The sequence below is a fragment of the Cryptococcus depauperatus genome, chromosome 4, assembly GCF_001720195.1.
Source record: "Cryptococcus depauperatus CBS 7841 chromosome 4, complete sequence".
Lineage (NCBI taxonomy): Eukaryota > Fungi > Basidiomycota > Tremellomycetes > Tremellales > Cryptococcaceae > Cryptococcus > Cryptococcus depauperatus.
Genome location: NC_089471.1, coordinates 1,862,852 through 1,880,302, shown reverse-complemented (window position 1 = coordinate 1,880,302; position 17,451 = coordinate 1,862,852). Strand labels below are relative to the sequence as shown.

The 17,451-nt window shown below is 43.7% G+C and overlaps 6 protein-coding genes across 6 annotated transcripts; 3 read left to right on the top strand and 3 right to left on the bottom strand.

Annotated features, from left to right (window-relative positions):
• Window positions 1-771: 771 nt before the first annotated feature.
• L203_104047 (uncharacterized protein) lies at window positions 772-3,546 on the bottom strand (the record flags this gene model as incomplete). The annotated part of the gene is made up of 10 exons (XM_066213436.1): window positions 772-1,130; window positions 1,183-1,710; window positions 1,759-2,194; window positions 2,242-2,496; window positions 2,558-2,667; window positions 2,728-2,794; window positions 2,848-3,028; window positions 3,081-3,100; window positions 3,163-3,206; window positions 3,258-3,546. 10 exons carry the CDS (start codon window positions 3,544-3,546, stop codon window positions 772-774), a joined length of 2,289 nt encoding a protein of 762 aa, XP_066069533.1.
• A 390-nt stretch (window positions 3,547-3,936) lies between these two features.
• On the bottom strand, window positions 3,937-6,725 carry L203_104046 (uncharacterized protein; the record flags this gene model as incomplete). Its single annotated transcript, XM_066213435.1, has 10 exons — window positions 3,937-4,296; window positions 4,355-4,866; window positions 4,920-5,031; window positions 5,081-5,163; window positions 5,210-5,653; window positions 5,711-5,961; window positions 6,007-6,107; window positions 6,166-6,262; window positions 6,424-6,565; window positions 6,620-6,725. The coding sequence occupies 10 exons, from the start codon at window positions 6,723-6,725 to the stop codon at window positions 3,937-3,939; spliced, it is 2,208 nt and encodes a 735-aa protein (XP_066069532.1).
• Window positions 6,726-6,936: 211 nt separating this feature from the next.
• On the top strand, window positions 6,937-8,576 carry L203_104045 (uncharacterized protein; the record flags this gene model as incomplete). Its single annotated transcript, XM_066213434.1, has 4 exons — window positions 6,937-7,742; window positions 7,793-8,010; window positions 8,067-8,443; window positions 8,496-8,576. 4 exons carry the CDS (start codon window positions 6,937-6,939, stop codon window positions 8,574-8,576), a joined length of 1,482 nt encoding a protein of 493 aa, XP_066069531.1.
• A 475-nt stretch (window positions 8,577-9,051) lies between these two features.
• On the top strand, window positions 9,052-10,078 carry L203_104044 (uncharacterized protein; the record flags this gene model as incomplete). Its single annotated transcript, XM_066213433.1, has 6 exons — window positions 9,052-9,135; window positions 9,194-9,274; window positions 9,320-9,362; window positions 9,420-9,823; window positions 9,874-9,999; window positions 10,049-10,078. 6 exons carry the CDS (start codon window positions 9,052-9,054, stop codon window positions 10,076-10,078), a joined length of 768 nt encoding a protein of 255 aa, XP_066069530.1.
• A 268-nt stretch (window positions 10,079-10,346) lies between these two features.
• On the bottom strand, window positions 10,347-10,775 carry L203_104043 (uncharacterized protein; the record flags this gene model as incomplete). Its single annotated transcript, XM_066213432.1, has 2 exons — window positions 10,347-10,538; window positions 10,590-10,775. 2 exons carry the CDS (start codon window positions 10,773-10,775, stop codon window positions 10,347-10,349), a joined length of 378 nt encoding a protein of 125 aa, XP_066069529.1.
• Window positions 10,776-11,123: 348 nt separating this feature from the next.
• On the top strand, window positions 11,124-16,275 carry L203_104042 (uncharacterized protein; the record flags this gene model as incomplete). Its single annotated transcript, XM_066213431.1, has 15 exons — window positions 11,124-11,192; window positions 11,273-11,474; window positions 11,545-12,543; window positions 12,597-12,782; window positions 12,831-12,976; window positions 13,027-13,602; window positions 13,663-13,907; window positions 13,957-14,422; window positions 14,469-14,636; window positions 14,691-14,965; window positions 15,018-15,370; window positions 15,423-15,521; window positions 15,574-15,758; window positions 15,813-16,046; window positions 16,093-16,275. 15 exons carry the CDS (start codon window positions 11,124-11,126, stop codon window positions 16,273-16,275), a joined length of 4,386 nt encoding a protein of 1,461 aa, XP_066069528.1.
• Window positions 16,276-17,451: the final 1,176 nt, after the last annotated feature.

The window sequence follows — 17,451 nt, the reverse complement described above, 5'->3', positions numbered from 1 at the left end:
AAACTTTTGATGAATGTCTATTCCTTTTTTGACATTCACCACTAACCTACTATCTTATGAAACAAAGAAGCCGATCAGTCTCTTGTTCCCCAAATCAATAAGACAAGGTAGGTTTTCTGAGTGATTCTGCATATCCTTGATGCTACATCCGGAAACCAGGGATATAGATCTCTTGTTCAAATGAATAGTGGTCCGTTATTACAGAGTGGACTGAACAATGCCTCCACAATGGGAGAATTTGTATCAACAGTCGATCAAGAGACGATTGTGACTCGGGGAAAATCAGTTCGACAAGATACAACATTCTAGGCCAGATGAGCGCATTTTTCGTGAGCAGTAGACGTTATCGACAACCACCACTTCCAGTTTAGATTCGTGGAATTCAAATCCATCAATTACTCAAGTCATGTCCTACAAAAGCATCCCTAGATAATCAAAACGTTCAAATGTTATGAGCAGAGCTGGATGAGAAGATTTCTGCCCTCAAATTTAGAAGCAGACTTGTGTTTTGTGCTTTCATAGCACAATATTCATTAAAAAAACTGCTCCACCCCCTAGTTGTCATGCTTAAATGCTTCAAAGATTTGAAAGTTTGCCCTGTGTGGGCCAAGTCCTAAACCAAACATATGATGAATATTGCTTGTACTTCGGCATGCTCACGCCCCATCTTCACTCTGATATCAACAGCATCATGCATCGCTATAGTATATACTGTTAATATTGGTACAAAATATTGGTACAAATGTTCAACATCCGTTCCCAACTTCATTTCTAGTACTCTGCAATAGTCAATGTCTTGCCGACCAACGCTCGCCTTCTCTTCGACTGAGGCATTTGGTTTTGAATGCCAACATCAAAGAAACCAAAACCACCCAATCCTTCTTCACCCTCTTCTTTTCCTTCCTCTTCGACATCCACCATATTGATGGGTTTGCCTGTCCTCGAATCTCGCAAAATGCCGAAATGGTCCATGAAAGAGGTATCAGGCCTTTCGTTGGCTTCTTTCCATTGTTGAATAAGCATTCGCTGAACTTCAAAAAGATATGCTTGCAAGGTGTGCAACAACCGTCGGGTCTGGAGGTGCTTTGAAGACATACAAACTGAAATACCTTCATCCTTGATGATATATCCTGTTGACTGATCAGGATAGATGCCTCAGCAAGAAGAAACAAATGGACATACCAATCCCATATCCCTCTGGTGTGATTGGACCAAATCCAAACAATCTCAATGCAGGATTACCGCAATTAGAGGTACTCAACACACTTGTGCCCAACAAGTTATATCCAGGATCAGTGAATATCTCTGGAATGGTAGGCCGATCAAAATCTATGGCAGAAGAATTGGGTTTACAAGCGCTGCTGTCGGCCTCTCCATTGTTTGCAGATGCCGAACTTGCATGTCTGAAAGCAATTTTGGGTGAAGAACTAGGATGTTTAGCCTCATAAGCCATGACTTGTTTCTGCGCAAGGCAATGAAGAGCGTAAAGGTGACGATCCTGTCCCAAGCCTTGCGAGCATTCCTTGGTGAGAAGAGTATGGCGTTTGCATGCTGTGCGAAGGGCGCTGATCTTTTCTTGTGCTGTAGCAGTCTCGGAACAGAATGTTTTGACAAACGCTACACTCTCAGGTTGAACAGTACGGACAGCTTCAGTACGACCGTGTAGGAAACTCTTGGTCATGGCAGGCTCATAAGTGCTTTCTACCCGACCTATCAAGGCATTGAGTTTGCTTGTTCTACCTTGTCCGAGTCACTCACCGTAGAGTCCATAATAGGCAGCTTGAAAAGCCATTTGCACAAAAGCGTCTGGACTGAATCCTTGTCTCTTGATAAAAGCACTGCCATAGCCCTTGAACTCGAGAGCTTGACTGTCGTTTTGACAGATCAAATCGCTGATTCGAGTCTCAGCAAACTTGATACCTGCTCTCAAGTCAGGCGCCAGTTTCCATTCAAGTTTCTTTGGCGTTGTGTCAATTTCATCTTCAGGTGTGGGGGGTGGACCTTTGGTGGATCTCGCAAACGGGGAAAGTTTTGCTTGAAAGAGAGATGGTGTAGAAGGGTTTATCGTTTTGGCAAAGAGAAGGACAAGTTCTGTATAAACGTCTGCAGCGTAACGGAGGACTGTATGGCCATCTACGCCAGTATGTTCAAAGTTGATGCCTGCTTCTCCGTTGGAGCAAACGATAATTTGCAACTACACCCATATCAACATGCGTTTCCAAGGCGTTAAAAGAGACTTGCCTTGTCATACCACCGGTTGGTACAAGTGCCAACCTGTATACCGCTTTCAAGCTTGTATCCCCCGCATAAAAAATTACCACACAGCTCTGCCAAATCTTCTGGAGCTGCATCGTCTAGACAGATCACAAATAGAGCAGATTCAACTACTTCAAGGCAAGACTTGTTGAGTTTGTTGGACTGGATAAGGCTGGTTCGAAGGCCAGACCAAATCTTGCGGGACTCGGTAGTCAGAATTCCCACAGAGCTTCGAGCAATCTGTGGTATTGACGCTTGAGCTTTGCTTGAGGGATAGATGTAGAAGATCAACAACACTCACTTCGTCAATGGGAATCTTGTCAGCGTCCACTACAATGGCGTTGAGGTTATGAAGAATTTCTCGATCTGTAAGAAGAGGTCTACTCTTGGAGTCGAGGCAGTCAAACCAGTCTTAAGACACCAGTCAGTCAGTCTCCGTCTTATGTTGCTTGTGGGTAAGTACCAACTTACAGAATTGACCACGCCTCACTACAACAATATGCCTACTATCGCCATGTACTTCCATCCTACAGCCAGTCTGTTTTCCCGTCCGTCAGTCTGCAAAGACCCCAGCCATGCGATACCACTTACGTCCGTAGGGACACGGCATGTCGCAAATAACCTTTTATATTGGCTCATATCCAGTGGATTGCCTCGAATAGAATCAGGCTGCAAAAGGCCATTTCGCAGATCATGGATGAAGAAAAGTGTAGAGGTGATTAAAGCTGCAGCCCGGGAGAGCTGAGGATTCGTTCTCGGTGTTACATCTGATCTGTAAAATAGTCAGCGCAACTCTTTTATCAAACCAAGCTGAACACTCTCACGATAGCACAAAGAATGGGTTCTAATCCATAGTTGTAGTCATTAGCCGGCTAACTTCTCAAACGAAAAACAATCACGGCCCACCAAGCTCAACACGACGGAATCCGAATGAGACAGATAGCTCTCGTCTAGACCACCGTCAACATCTTCCTACTCTACCCACTGCCACTGATATTTACACCAAAACTCTTCGATATAACTAGCCTTGTCTTGAGAATATTCAATCAACCTTTGTTGCCATTTTTCTCCTTCTCCATCCTCCACGAACTCTCTCACTACTTCTATCGTCTTGGAATGCTCCTTGGGTTCTTGCAGTCCCTCCAATGCTTTCAGATACCTCTCACAAGTGTCTTTCAGAGGAGGAATGGGTAGTTTGGGAAGCTGTACTTGGGGAAGTGAATTGGGATTAGGATTGATGAGAGGTGATTTGGGTGGTTGTGCAGAAAAGGTTGGCAAGATAGTCATCATAGATTAGATTTCAATCTTTTGAATTTCTCAAATTTGTTCTTTTATATATATATATATCTTGTCAATCAAAAGTCACAAGTTCTGCTTCCACCTAGTGATTGTTTCGGCATTTTCATCCAACCGGTTGGCGTTTCGGTTATTTATCTCAGCCGAAGCGCTTTCACTGGTTGTATATTCCTGACAAAGTTCGACCAGGAAATGGTTGGAAGAAAAGATATATTGGATCCTGATGAAAGCGATACATGGCATAATCTACAATACAAAGCCTTGTCTAGTCTTGGTAGCGTCCTCTCCTCGCGACTTGCATCCCGTCTAAGCCTCTCAAAATGTGTCCTCAACTAGTCCGTTTGAAGCCGTCTTCAGGTGAGGTTTGATAGTATGTGTTCTCATCTATCCTGAAGCAAGCTCAGCAATCAGTTGGCAAGCCATCTCTAAAAAGTGAAACGGTCCAGAGACACCTCCAATGGCTTCTTTTCCACCCACACCACTTCCATTGATGCTACCCTTGCCACTCATAGAGGCTCCCAAGGCCATCGCCTTGCCGCTTTGCGAGCCTAAACTTCCTTGTATCGACCCGTGGGCGCTTGAGGTAGGCATAGATGTGCCTGTCACCGCTTGCACGTCTTCACGACCGCGCGAGACGTCGGGCATTGCCATGTCTTTCTCAGTGACCATGTAGTATCCGAGATTCCGAAAGTCGACGAGATAATGTTGATCGTCTACACGATAGAGCTGAAGGTCCATGCGAACCTGATAGGATGCATGAGACGTCTCCTTGTATTTTTTCAAGACTGTGTTATTGACTCACCATAACGTCTCCATATCTCGCCCTCGTTTCAACATGGTATAATCCCTGAGCAGCTTTTTCTTGTGCCATCGCGTCTTTCTTGTTCGGCGCTTTCTTCCCCATTTGCGGTCTTTCCTGATTCTTGTCTTTCCATTCTTCCAAGACCGTCTCGACTTCCTCGCTGTACCCACCTGGAGGGGCACCACCTATATCAGGTAAAGGCACATCCTTCTTTCTCCACTGCATTCCCAGAATATTCAAGGTCCTGTAAATTTCGAGCATCACTTCCATAGGTGGTGAACGTGATCGGATACCAAAGTGCCACTTGGGTTTGGTCATACTCTTATCGATCACACGACGAGATTGGGGAGCAGAGAAGGAAGCTGTCGATTGGGAGGTTGAGGAATTTTTAGAGGACAAAAGGGCACGGGCTGCATCTTCGGTTGTGTTGCCTCCCACGGACGACGGATCAGCGTTATTTCCCGGGATGATGTCTGTAGGTGTAGAGATCTGTGATGGGAATGTAGATGGTGCTGTTGAAAAGACCAACCGTCAGCTTTGTGTCAAGGAGGAATAAAGTACATACGAGTCATCCAGCCAGGGAGTGAGCTATCCAACACATCAAAATGAGCATTAGGGATATCTTCTAAATCAGGATTCTCCTCTTCGATTCCTTCCTGCTGTATCTGCGGAGGAGTCTGAGGCTGTTAAGTCAGTTTGAGGGACAAGCAAGAAGGCAAGACTGACGTGAATATCGACGTTCCAAGCGGGTGGTGAAGAAGCCATAAATTCCTCCATCGCTGAACTATCTTCATCCTCATACGCATTGGCTGATCTACATCAGCGAGAACCCTAAATCTGAACAGGTAAACTCACAATCTTTAAGGATTCGTCTGTGGTCTCTGACCAACTGGTACGCTACTTTGACTTGGTTATCTCCCGGTTGCTGCAATGCCTCCCAAACGATCTTGGGATTGTACGTTGAAATTTTCTCAAGTAACTCTTGCACGATGTCAGGCTCAACCACACCCAAGTCATCAGTAAATACCAGTCCCTTTGCCTCCGCCACTTTCTTTGGGTCAGCTTGGCCTTCGTTGATTAAAAGCAAAGTTGCCATGTCATCCATGGGCAGAGCGGGGTATTGTTCCATCTCAACAATTTCGGGCAAGGGTTGTAGATAACGAGGGAGGTTCTCTTGAAAAAATGGCATTTGTCGAATCTCGGCAATGGTTGCTCGTTTCAGAGGATCGACCTCGAGCATACGTTTCAGCAAGTGCCGTGCATGATCAGAGACGTGTGAGGGAATATGAAAGACACCGTCTGGCAAGTCAAGTCTCAGTGACATTTCTTCAACACGCAATGACGAAAAATACTCACTCTCAATTTTTTTGAACAAGGTAGGTATATGCTCATCGTCAAAGGGTAGTTTGCCACACAGCAAAACATACATGATAACGCCCGCACTCCAAACATCAATCTCAGGCCCAGAATAGAGTTTACCTGAGATAACCTCTGGAGCAGCATAATTTGGACTTCCGCAACTCGTCTTGAGGAAATCTCCATCTGTCATGAGATTTGAAAGGCCAAAATCACCAATTTTGATGTTTCGACGTGGATCAAGAAAGAGGCTAGAATCATATTAGATCTGCTTGTTCATCATCTCGAAAACATACTTTTCAGGTTTTAGATCTCGATGGACGATATGATGTTTGTGGCAGTACTCTATTGCACTTATCATTTGCTGAAAGAATCTACGAGCCTCGTCCTCGGTCATCTGAACCAAGAGTTGTCAGCACAACCACCACCAAGACTCAAACGGCGTAGATGCATACCCCATGTTTGCCTTTTTGCACAATGTAGTTGAACAGCTCTTCGCCGGCATATTCCATGACCATGATCACATCTGTTGGTGTTGTGATGACTTCGTACCTATGATACACTGTCAATCATTTGCATCTTTGCGCCAATTCAGCAAGTTCCGTTTGCCAAATTATGCCTTCCATAAATCACGCCAGGAATCAACGACCGAGAGTCCAGCCACGATGGCATGAACAGTATGTGTTTCAATAGTTGCTTGGTCATTTACATACAGTTTAATTATATGGGGATGCCGAAGTACTTTGAGGTACTGAATTTCACGCTTTACACGAGCATTCATATCTGGAGTAGTGATCTTTGAGCGGTTGATCAGCTTGAGAGCGACCTGGTGCCCTGTTATAGCATGGGTGGCCACTATGCCATCCTGTCAGTAACTCTCTTCCCCTTGCTGTGTTTCTACGACCATACATTTTACTTTGCCAAAGCTGCCTGTACCCAGCGTACGCTCTACAATGTATTGCCCTATTCTTGGCTTTGGCCGTTGCTGCTGCGAGACTGGGTTGTGGTTTGACATGCTTGTTCGACTTTTCGTATGTGCATGTAATTGCGGAGACTTTGTTGACATTGTATAAAAGAAGATGCAAAGATGCAAGAGATTGAAATGTGGAGGAAACAAATAGATGAGAGGAACGAATATAATCCCGAGCTATTTTCCATCTTTATACACTTTTCTTTATCCACTTTTCATTTCTCAACAATTCTTTCATTCTTTCATCACATCCGCCATGGGCAATACCCCTTCATCTCACCAAAACTCGCCAACCCAACGCCACCCACAGCAGCTTCAGCCTCACCACAATAGCCCCCATCGCCACCATTCACTCCGTCTCTCTATACCATACCGCCATATATCTCCTCAAAGATCAGATCCCACTTCTCCGCCAGGTGGACTAGGCTCACCACGGAGAAGGAAGTCGCTCGAATTGCCAGACCTGAACAAGCTCTCATTCACCCCTTCTGCACTTACTCCTGCAGCTCCTGTGCCAACAACCCATACACACACATCCCACCACCTCGCACCATCCATCACTGCTTCCACGCATTCAACGCACTCACCCAGTCCACCTATTACCCCTACAGCCAGCATCTCTGCTATTCATGGCGCCAGGCGATGGAGGGACGCTTTAAGTGGAGGAAGAGGAAGCCCTCTGGCAGGTGTTAACACTTTGGGAGCGATGAGTAAGCTTGAACCAGTGTACGGTGCTAGCTCTACAAGCGGAAGAGGATCAGAGGTCAATCCGTATTTTCCTGATTCGTACAATACCCAAAGTCCTACTACACCATCAAAAGCCATGCCTATCCCCATCCCTGGAAAAGAAACGCTAGAGAGAGATGAACGACATCGAGAAAGTGAAATGGGTTATCAACAGCAACAATCATTAGGGACTGAAGATAAACGGGGGCAAGAAGAGCAATCTAAGAACATTGGACTGGTAAATGTTCCTGTACAGTGGACGGGAGGTGGTAAGAATGTGTCTGTGGCAGGGACATGGGATGGAGGATGGTCCAATCGAATTAAATTACATCGCAGGTTTGTCTTTTATTATTATCTATCAGTTGCTTTTGTTGACCAAAGACAAGTACACATGATTTCAATACGATTTTACATCTACCACCGGGTCAATATCGACTAAAGTTCATTGTTGATGACTCGTGGCGGTGTTCCAAACAAATTTCAACCGCTACAGACGACGATGGAACACTGGTCAACTGGATAGAAGTGGAAGCGCCAAAGACGGCAGAAGAGATTAAAGCTGAATGGGCTATGGACTCGAAACCTGCTGTTAAAGACGAGGATGGTGAGCTTTGTGATGAGTTGAGGCTATTCCTTTATGTGCTAACTCATATCCATTAGCCGACGAATCTCAATGGACATCTGAAATCCCGCCTTCGTTGACCCTTTATCAATATATTGAAGAGCTCCCTGCCCGTCTATCTCAAGACGAGCTCTCCTCATTTTTAAAGTCCATCCCTTACATCCCAAATGTTCCTCCACCCCCTACACTACCTCGGATTTTAGATAAGGTTATTGTCAACAATGATTCCAAGAGATTATGGGATAGTCAGGGTTCTAATAGACAACAATCAGGATACCAACATGCTACTCCCGCAGGATTGGATGATAGTAGTATCTTGGCAGTACCAAATCATGTGGTGTTGAATCATTTGACGGCGAGCGCTATTCGAAATGGGACACTGGGCGTTGGAACAACGACGAGATACCGACAAAAAGTATGAATTTGTGTTTTTCATCTATGAAGGAAGTGGAGCTAATGAATTATAGTATATTACAACTATGTTTTTCCGTGATCAACCAAACTCTTCAGAACAACAGTCTCATTCCATTCCTCAGCCTGTCACATAGTATATTTCTCCTTGTCGCTTCTATCTCATATTGGTAGTTCATTCTCATATTATTTCGCTTTTTAGAGTACGGATCTACAGACAACTTATTCCTGAGCTCAGAATTCAAATGGGAGGATTTATAGAGATTGCGGATGAGGATTATCTAAAGAATAGATGTAACTTATTCTTGAAACTTTCTTCTGTTTTCTCTCTTTATTGCTAATTCAAGTAAATTATGGTAAAGGCCACTGGGTATTCTCATGTTTATCTTATACATAAAAGCTGTATACACTACATGGTTTGAAGTACACATCACGTGACCCTTAGCTGATACATTTTGTTGACAACGTAATATTTGTGAGATGCGAGTGTTTTTATTGTCTTTTGTTTGGCTTTCACTTTTCGGTTTTCTTTTCCGTCTTTTAACCTTTTTGCTTTATTTTCTAGGTTCCATTTCAACCGTCTTCCTCTTCGGAAGCATAGAGCAACTTGCCATGTTTGGAGGGGGCGCGCCAAAATGTGAGGGATGTGGCAAGACAGCATATCATGCTGAGCAAGTTATGGGTCCAGCTCGAAAGGTTTGTGCTGTGTGGTGACAACTTGGTTCTCGTAGCTAATTAATAACCTGTAAACAAGATATATCACAAACCTTGCTTAAAATGTTTGAACTGCGGTAAGAGACTGGATTCTGGAAGTTTAGTTGAACATGATCAACAGGCAAGTCTTAAGCGACCGAAAGCAGAAGTTGCTCATTTGGCATAGCCATATTGCCCAAGATGCCATATTTTGTTGTATGGAACCCGAGGTATTACATCGCTACTTTGCAACAGCAGCCATATTGATTCTTGTATTTTTTCTATAGACCTCCGCCATGCCAACGTCCATCCTTCCATCCTATCTAGCCCGCCTAAACCAACACCTCCACCTGAGGTAAACTTGCCTATATATCATCGGCCCGCCTTGCTCTCTCGGAGTGCTAATGCGTCAAGAACGCTCCCTCCTCCAACTGAGTTCTATGTCCCACCCAGGAATGTCTCGCCGCCCCCACCTGAACCTGCTACCCCTACTAATCCAAATACACCTGTCACCAGGCCTAATTTCAGAGAACAACGGCCTATAAGCGTGCCTTTTGCCGGAGACACAGGGGCTTTAGATGATAGAGGCTTGATCAAGAAAGGAGACGGGCCGAGAAGTAAAGTAGGAGAGAGGGTTGTAGGAAATGATCTGTGTGGAAGTTGCGAAAAGAGAGTATATGCTGCTGAGCAGGTAGATTGCTTCTATTTAGCATGGCTTCTCTATGTTGACCAAACCATAAGGTGTTCTCCATAGGTCTCAAATGGCATAGGTGGTGTCTCAAGTGCAACAGGTGCAAAACAAGTCTGGACCCTTCCAAGGTATCAGATAGGGAAGGCATGCCTTACTGCAAAAATTGTTATGCCAAGGTGCTTTATTTTCTCTTTCACAAATTCCTGTTGATTGACGTGATTACAGGAATTCGGACCTGCTGGGACTTTGAGATGACGTTGTTGCTGATGGGTTTATTTTGGTCATGTTAGTGAGGCCAAGTCTGATTTTTGAAATCTCAAGGCGAGAAAACGATGACTTGATGTACAGTGGGTATTATGATCAAACTAGGAGATTGAATGGACTCTTTATTGCCTTGATAGCTAGCTGTCAAAAATGAATAGATTATGCAAACGTGCCTTAGATATGCTTGAACACTTGTAAATTATAACTACATCTTGCTGATCCAACGACCACTTGATAATCACTGAAGAGCATAGTCAATTCACACTTCCTTCTTGTCTACTTCATTTTTGGGAGCGCCTGACTCCTCTGCACCGGTGCGTTCTCCTTGTGTTTTGTCTTTTTCATTGAGGGTTTTCAGTCGAACAAGATTGCGTTTCTTTACAAGCAATCGGACTGTTCTTTCTTGTTCGATAGGATGAAGTTCTTGCCAATTTTGGATCCTAGATAAAGTCTTTTGCATCATCAGTTGTACTCCTTTTTCAGCCTGAGACCGTCAACTAACCCCGTCGCTGTTTATAATCATGGGCCCGAGTCTATCTAGCTTTATTACGTTTCCTTCCCCCAAATCCATCGTTTGAGAATCTTCCCTGTCATTCTGTGAATCATGAGCTGTAGCTTCAATAGCTAATGGTACATGTTGTTGTTGCTGCTGCTGTTGAGGATTGGAAGTAGTGGCGGATGAATACATGAAGAAACAGAGATAATTGGCTTCAGGTTTGTATAACAGGTTTAATATGATGCATTGATTCAATAGAAATGTTATAAAAGTCTGCTTTTCATCGTCGAAGACTCCGGAAATTCACTTTCTTCTGTCAGTCTATTCCAGTGGAGGTAAACGGAGATTATAGCTATCTCCATTCTTTTCTTTCAGAAACGCGTTTTATTCAGTTCTGCATCAAACGACGCGTCGTATCAAATTTATGTTTTATTTATTATTGAAAAGTCATTGTTCTTCTATCTCTTCGCACGCTATTTGTCTTGGTTATACTTTTTTTCTCAACCTGTGACTCTGAACTAGATAAGACAGTCAATACCAATGTCAAAGGCTGCTTTGCAAGCCTTAAAAGAGGCACGTAAGAAGGGTGGCCGCCTGTCGCAATGGAAGGTGCGTCACGCATCATAGTCAATACATCTCATACATACTATGCCCGCGGCACTCCACTAACATTGAGTTTGTTCTGGCAGCCTGAAGACTCTGAGATTTATGACTCAGTCACAGAGGATCAATATCTCTCCATCGTAGGCACTCGCCTCAAAGATGATTTCATTGATAACGATGATGGTTCGGGATATATGGATAACGGGGAAGAATATTGGGATGATAAGAGTGAACAAGAAAGCGAAGACGAAGACGCATTTGAAGGAGAGGATGAGGCGCTCAAACTGGGTACGTGAGGGCTGTCAAAGAAATTCGAGCTTGTAACTTATGTCCCAACGATGTTGCTGTTTTGTTATAGCGAGGAAAAAAAAAAGACAAAGAGAAAAAACTCAAGGACTCAAGAATACAGGGAGAACCAAAAATAAACCAATGGCCAAGCCGACTTTTTCCGACTATACTCGATCGACGACTTCAACATACCGACCGATGCCCAACGCTATGCAAGAAGACGACTTTATGACCAGTCTTCTCTCATCCGTTTCAGCTGTAGAGGACGGTTCGGCCAGCCGCAAGCGCAAGTCATCGCCTGCAATTCCGTCCTCGGATGGATATCAAGAACTTAGCTCTGAGGACTCGTTCTTTTCTTCTAGTAGGAAAAGATATGGCGCAAACAGTGATGATGAACCACCTAGTTGGGATATTAAACGTGTTGCTGTGGGAAAAAAGCCAAGGGTCTCTGATGCCACAGTTGTTCCCGGGAAAATGGATGTAGATGCTGATGTAGATCAGGACAACAATAGTATTCAGTGGGGCAACTCGATGGATATTGGCGTCAAGCCTGAAATAGACAGCGACGACGATGGCGATATCAAGATACGCAACTTCAAATCTTCCACCAACACCATTAGACTGAAAGCTTCTGTGACCAGTCGAAAGGTTATCAACACTGCTGCTGTCAAGAGTATTCCCAAACATAAACCTCCTCAGCCAACAGTTATCAAGAAAGAACCAGAATTTGAAAATGGCACTAAACCCACTCTATCTAGGATAGGTGCTAGGCCAAAAGCAGATACAAAGCATTGGTCAGCAATTCAGGAGTCGCTTGTTGCAACCGCCACTCAATCTGTAGAAGAAATCGAAACTGTAAATGCCCCTATAGGATCCGTAAAGCCTGAAAATGTCCTTGAAGAGAACGGGTCGTTGAGGTTCTTTTGGATAGACTTTCATGAAGAGAAAGGTGTAATCCACCTGATTGGAAAAGTTCTAGACAGACATAGTGGCAAATATATCAGTTGTTGCGTCGCTGTGACCAATATTGAGCGGAAACTCTACGTTAAACCTCGACCAAAACGTTATTGTAAATCCCTCCTGTCTCACTGTTTTTTGCGATATTGATTGGAGCTTGTATAGCCGGGGATCATGAAACAGACCTAGACGTATCAGAAGACGATGTCATGGACGAATTTGAACATATCCGGTCTCAAACCGGTATTGACGGTTGCAAATACCGATTTGTAAAACGAAAGTATGCTTTTGAGGATCCCACTGTTGAAAAGGGAGAGGGTGATTGGATGGAAGTCATTTATGGATTTGATCGTTTGTCTTTGTACAAATTTGTTGTAAACATACTAATAACTTAGGCAGAGCCCGAACTCAGAGTCAAATCAGGAGCAACATTCAGTCATGTCTTTGGCGCGTTTACTTCTCCCTTTGAGATGTTTGTAGTGCCACAAAAGATTATGGGTCCATCGTGGCTCGAAATCGGAAGCCTTTCCCTTGCTGAACAAGCTGTCAGTATCTTCGAGTCATTTCTATGGAAGAATACCAACCTGTATTGTAGTCGTCATGGTGTAAAATTGAATTCAATGTGCATAATCCCGAAAACATCAATCCATTCTCTGAAACCGATCCTACGGCCCCTAAAGACACTCCTCCCTTGACCATTATGTCCCTCTCCATGCGTAGTATCGTCAATCATCGTGAGAGCAAGACTGAGATCTTGAGCATATCAATGCGCACTTGGGAAGGGTATTGTATTGAAGATCCCACTCCACCTGATAGGCTCAAATCTCAGATCAATACTTTTGTTCGACCAATAGAAAAGTATCCTCAAGGTCTGCAAGAGCAGTTTAAAAACGACAAGTCGATCCAGTTTTTGAAAAATGAGCGTTCTCTCCTCAACGCAACGCTTGCCACTATTCATCGCATCGATGCAGACGTCATTGTCAGCCATGGCTTCATAGGTAATAATTTTGAAAGTATGATGCACAGATTAAGAGAAGTGAACGGTGACCAATGGAGTCGTTTGGGTAGAATCAGAAAGAGGAAGATTGTACCACATGTCAAGGCATCTCAAAACAATGCGAAACTCATAGCAGGGAGATTAGTAGTCGATTTATCTAGTGACGCTGCCAAGGTACTAGAACTTTCGCTTATTTTTTTCTATAAAAATTTCAACTAACATGGGATTGAATAGGGCATGATTACTTCAACTACTTGGTCTTTGACTGAAATGACGGGTACTCATCTTAATATTGAGCGAGAAGAGATCGATCCCGAGGATACTGTTAGCTACTTTGACCATACTGCTCCTACACCTGATAGATTGATTAAATTTATCAGGCTGTGTGAAGTGGATGCGTATTTCCAAATGGCGATTGCATGCCGAGTACAGATCCTGCCTCTTACAAAACAGTTGACAAATTTAGCTGGCAACTCATGGTAAATTATATCCCTCACTAAGCAATACCTCTAATTCACAGATCCGTAGGAATATGACTTTAAATGGTGGTCGAGCAGTTCGAAACGAGTTCATCTTACTCCATGAATTCCATCGTCTAGAATACGTCTGTCCCGATAAGCAACCCTTCAAATTCAAGAAATTTATTGAAGACGATGAAGATGACGGCGAAAACGTTATCGCCAAAGGACAGAAAGGAAAAGCCAAATATACTGGCGGTCTAGTCTTCGAACCAAAGCGAGGTTTGTGGGACAAGTACATCCTCGTTATGGACTTCAATTCGCTTTACCCAAGTATCATTCAAGAGTACAACATTGATTTCACCACCATTGTCAGGGATGAGGATGAGGAAGAAGACGAAAAGATTCCAGATATCCCTTCTCCTGAAGTTGCTCAAGGTGTCCTTCCTCGAATTATTGCTACCCTTGTCAATAGGCGTCGACAAGTTAAAGGCTTGATGAAGGACAAGTCTGCTACACCTGCCAAACTTCTTCAAGTATGTCTTCTTCCGATTTGAATGACAACACTAATTGTTGTGCTAGTATGACATCAAGCAGCAAGCTCTGAAACTCACAGCCAACTCGATGTACGGGTGTTTAGGTTTTGCCGGTTCCCGATTTTCTTCAAGACCGCTCGCCGCTTTGACAACCTTCAAAGGCCGGGAAATTCTGACTCACACTCGGGAACTTGCCGAGTCTCTTCAACTTGATGTTAATCTTCTTTCTCGTAGCCAGCCCGAACAACGAGTACTGACGATATGACAGGTTATATATGGTGATACCGATTCGGTGTTTGTCAATTCTAACGTGACGTCGTACTCTGAAGCCATTAAAATTGCCAATGATTTTAAGAAGCTCGTCAATGAACGATACAAACTTCTCGAAATTGATTTGGATGCCGTCTTCGAGCGTATTTTACTTCTCAATAAAAAAAAATATGCGGCGGTCAAGATTGATGAAGCTGAAGAAAAGATTACAGAGGTCAAAGGTCTTGACATGAAGAGAAGAGAATTCAGCAAGATTTCCAAAGATGTCTCTAGGTATGTCTCTTATGGTGACATCTGCCAACCGATGCTCAATACGAGATTGCAGTGCTGTGTTGAAGGAGATTCTCAGTGGAAAAGCGACAGAAACTGTCGTCGAAAAGATCCACGAGCTGCTTATATCTCTTAGCGAATGTGTCCGAAATGGCGAGATTCCTGTAGAAGATTATATCATGTTCAAGCGATTGAGTAAGAACCCGGAAGATTATCCGGATAAAAAGGCCCTACCTCACGTAGCTGTTGCTCTTCGTATGAAACAGAGAGGCGTTGTTGTCAGAGCACATGATGTCATCCCCTACATTATGTGTCTGGATGAGAGCGGTAAAGGTGGAAAGACAGCGTCGGGGGAAAGAGCACATCATCCTGATGAGTTGAGAAGACAGGGGTCAGAGTTGCGAATTGGTGAGTCAATAAGCACATCACAAATACAAGGCGTCGTTGCTGATCACAACAGATTATGAGTTTTACCTGGATCAACAAATCTTACAGCCAGTATTGAGATTATGTGAAACTATTGAAGGTACCGAGCGAGCGCGGTTAGCAGAGTGTCTCGGTGGGTTTTGTGATGGTACTATCATCAAGTGTCACTAAACGAGTGTTTGTAGGTCTTGACCCATCACGTTACACATCGGCAGGCACTGTTGAGGCGCAGGAAAAAGAGTTTTTCACCTTTCACTCTCAGATAACCGACAAGGAAAGGTTCAGAGATGCCGATCTATTCGAGCTGAGATGTCCAGAGTGTGGCGAGATTAGTTCATTTGTTGGATTGAATTGTGAAATTTCAGAACAAGTAAGTATTGCCGCTCAAGCCGTAGAACGTCCAAATTCACATAATGTTTATCAGTCAAATGTCCGCTCAAACGGTATTTGTTGCAACTCATGTCAAACTCCTGTTTGCGCGGCGTCTCTTCAGCTTCAACTTGAATATCAAATACGCTCACACATATGCAAGTACTATCTTGGCTGGCTTGTATGCGATGGCGAAGGATGCGGAAATAGAACACGAACTATGTGCGTCTATGGAAAACGGTGTCTAGGCTTCATGAAGGAAGGATGTAGAGGGATAATGAGATTGGAGGTGAGCAACTAATTGATACGAAGTGGACAATCCTGATGAAAAGTAGTATCCCGATGTCAAGCTCTATAATCAATTGTTGTATTATCGAAGTCTCTTTGATTCTGAAAGGATTTTGGACAGTGTTCGTGGTTCTCAACGCTTTGGTAAGTTGTATCTGCAGTGTGATCATGCTAAATCATTGCAGACGAGATTCGTCCTTTGTCTCTTGCAAATCAAAAATTATTTTTAGAACTCATGAACGTTGTAGATAAACATCTTAACAAAAACGGAAGAAGATATGTTGATATGAAGGGACTCTTTTCCTTCATGACAAGAATAAAGCTATAATGACAAGTCATCGGGGCATCAGCGAGTCGAGCACGGTTTGTCCTCTAGGCGAGTGTCTTGAAGTCAATCTGGGGTTTATGTGATTCCATCACTATCTCTTTGTACGTCATTTACATGCATAATCTTATCCCTATGACTGCTATTGGACAATCAAACAAGATGCTTTCACTCGATGTCTAGTTGGACCTAGAACTGAGACAACAACCAATTATTCGGTGGAGGCAGTATCTATCACATAATAGGGCCCTAGGATGCTGCCCCGTAGGCATTCGTCGAATGTGTATCACTCTAATATACTTGGCGCAACAATATACCCTAGGCTTCTGTTGGCACCAGAACTGAGAAGTTTGTAAATTTGCAAATCCCCAGTCTGGTTGCATCTGACGAAATGGTATGGATCAGTATCTGGAATTGAGTTTGAGAGACTAAGCTGGGTTACTGACGCGATGTGAGGTAAGTAATACCCTGTCGTCATGATTGTCAGCCAGTGCTTGTGCTCACCATGTATGGTACACTTGACATCAAAAACACAAAATACTTGTCTATTATCCTCACAATGGACTCGTATATTGCCATCCCCTGTCCCTTTCAATTTTACTACGTTCATCCTGTGTCCACCATGAATATATCTTCCATGAATATCATCCATCAAGCCTTTGAGTGAGAAGAAATCGGTACTTACTATCACTCGCAATTTGGCAGCTGCAACAGTGTCAAGATGCTCCAAATCACGAATCTCTTTTGGCAAGCTAGCCTACGCAAAGAGCCAAACCAGATTGCTATCAGGATCATAGACAGGGAAAGGTAAGGGGAGTTGATATAGTGTGTTTTGAGAAGGTTGGATGGTTGAATGGCTGCTGTAGAATCCAAGATATAAGGAAGGGCTTGTTGTTCATAGCTCCTTAAGGAGTCAATCTGGATAGTTGTCTTTGTCTATTCCAGTCAAACATTCCTCAGCCAAGTCAATCTCGTCCAAACGCCACAAGTCCAAAGCTCTAAGACCGAATCCATTCGTGAACAGAGGAGCCCAAGGCTTATCAAGCAGTGAGTGTATAGGTTTGGCAACACAACTGAAGTC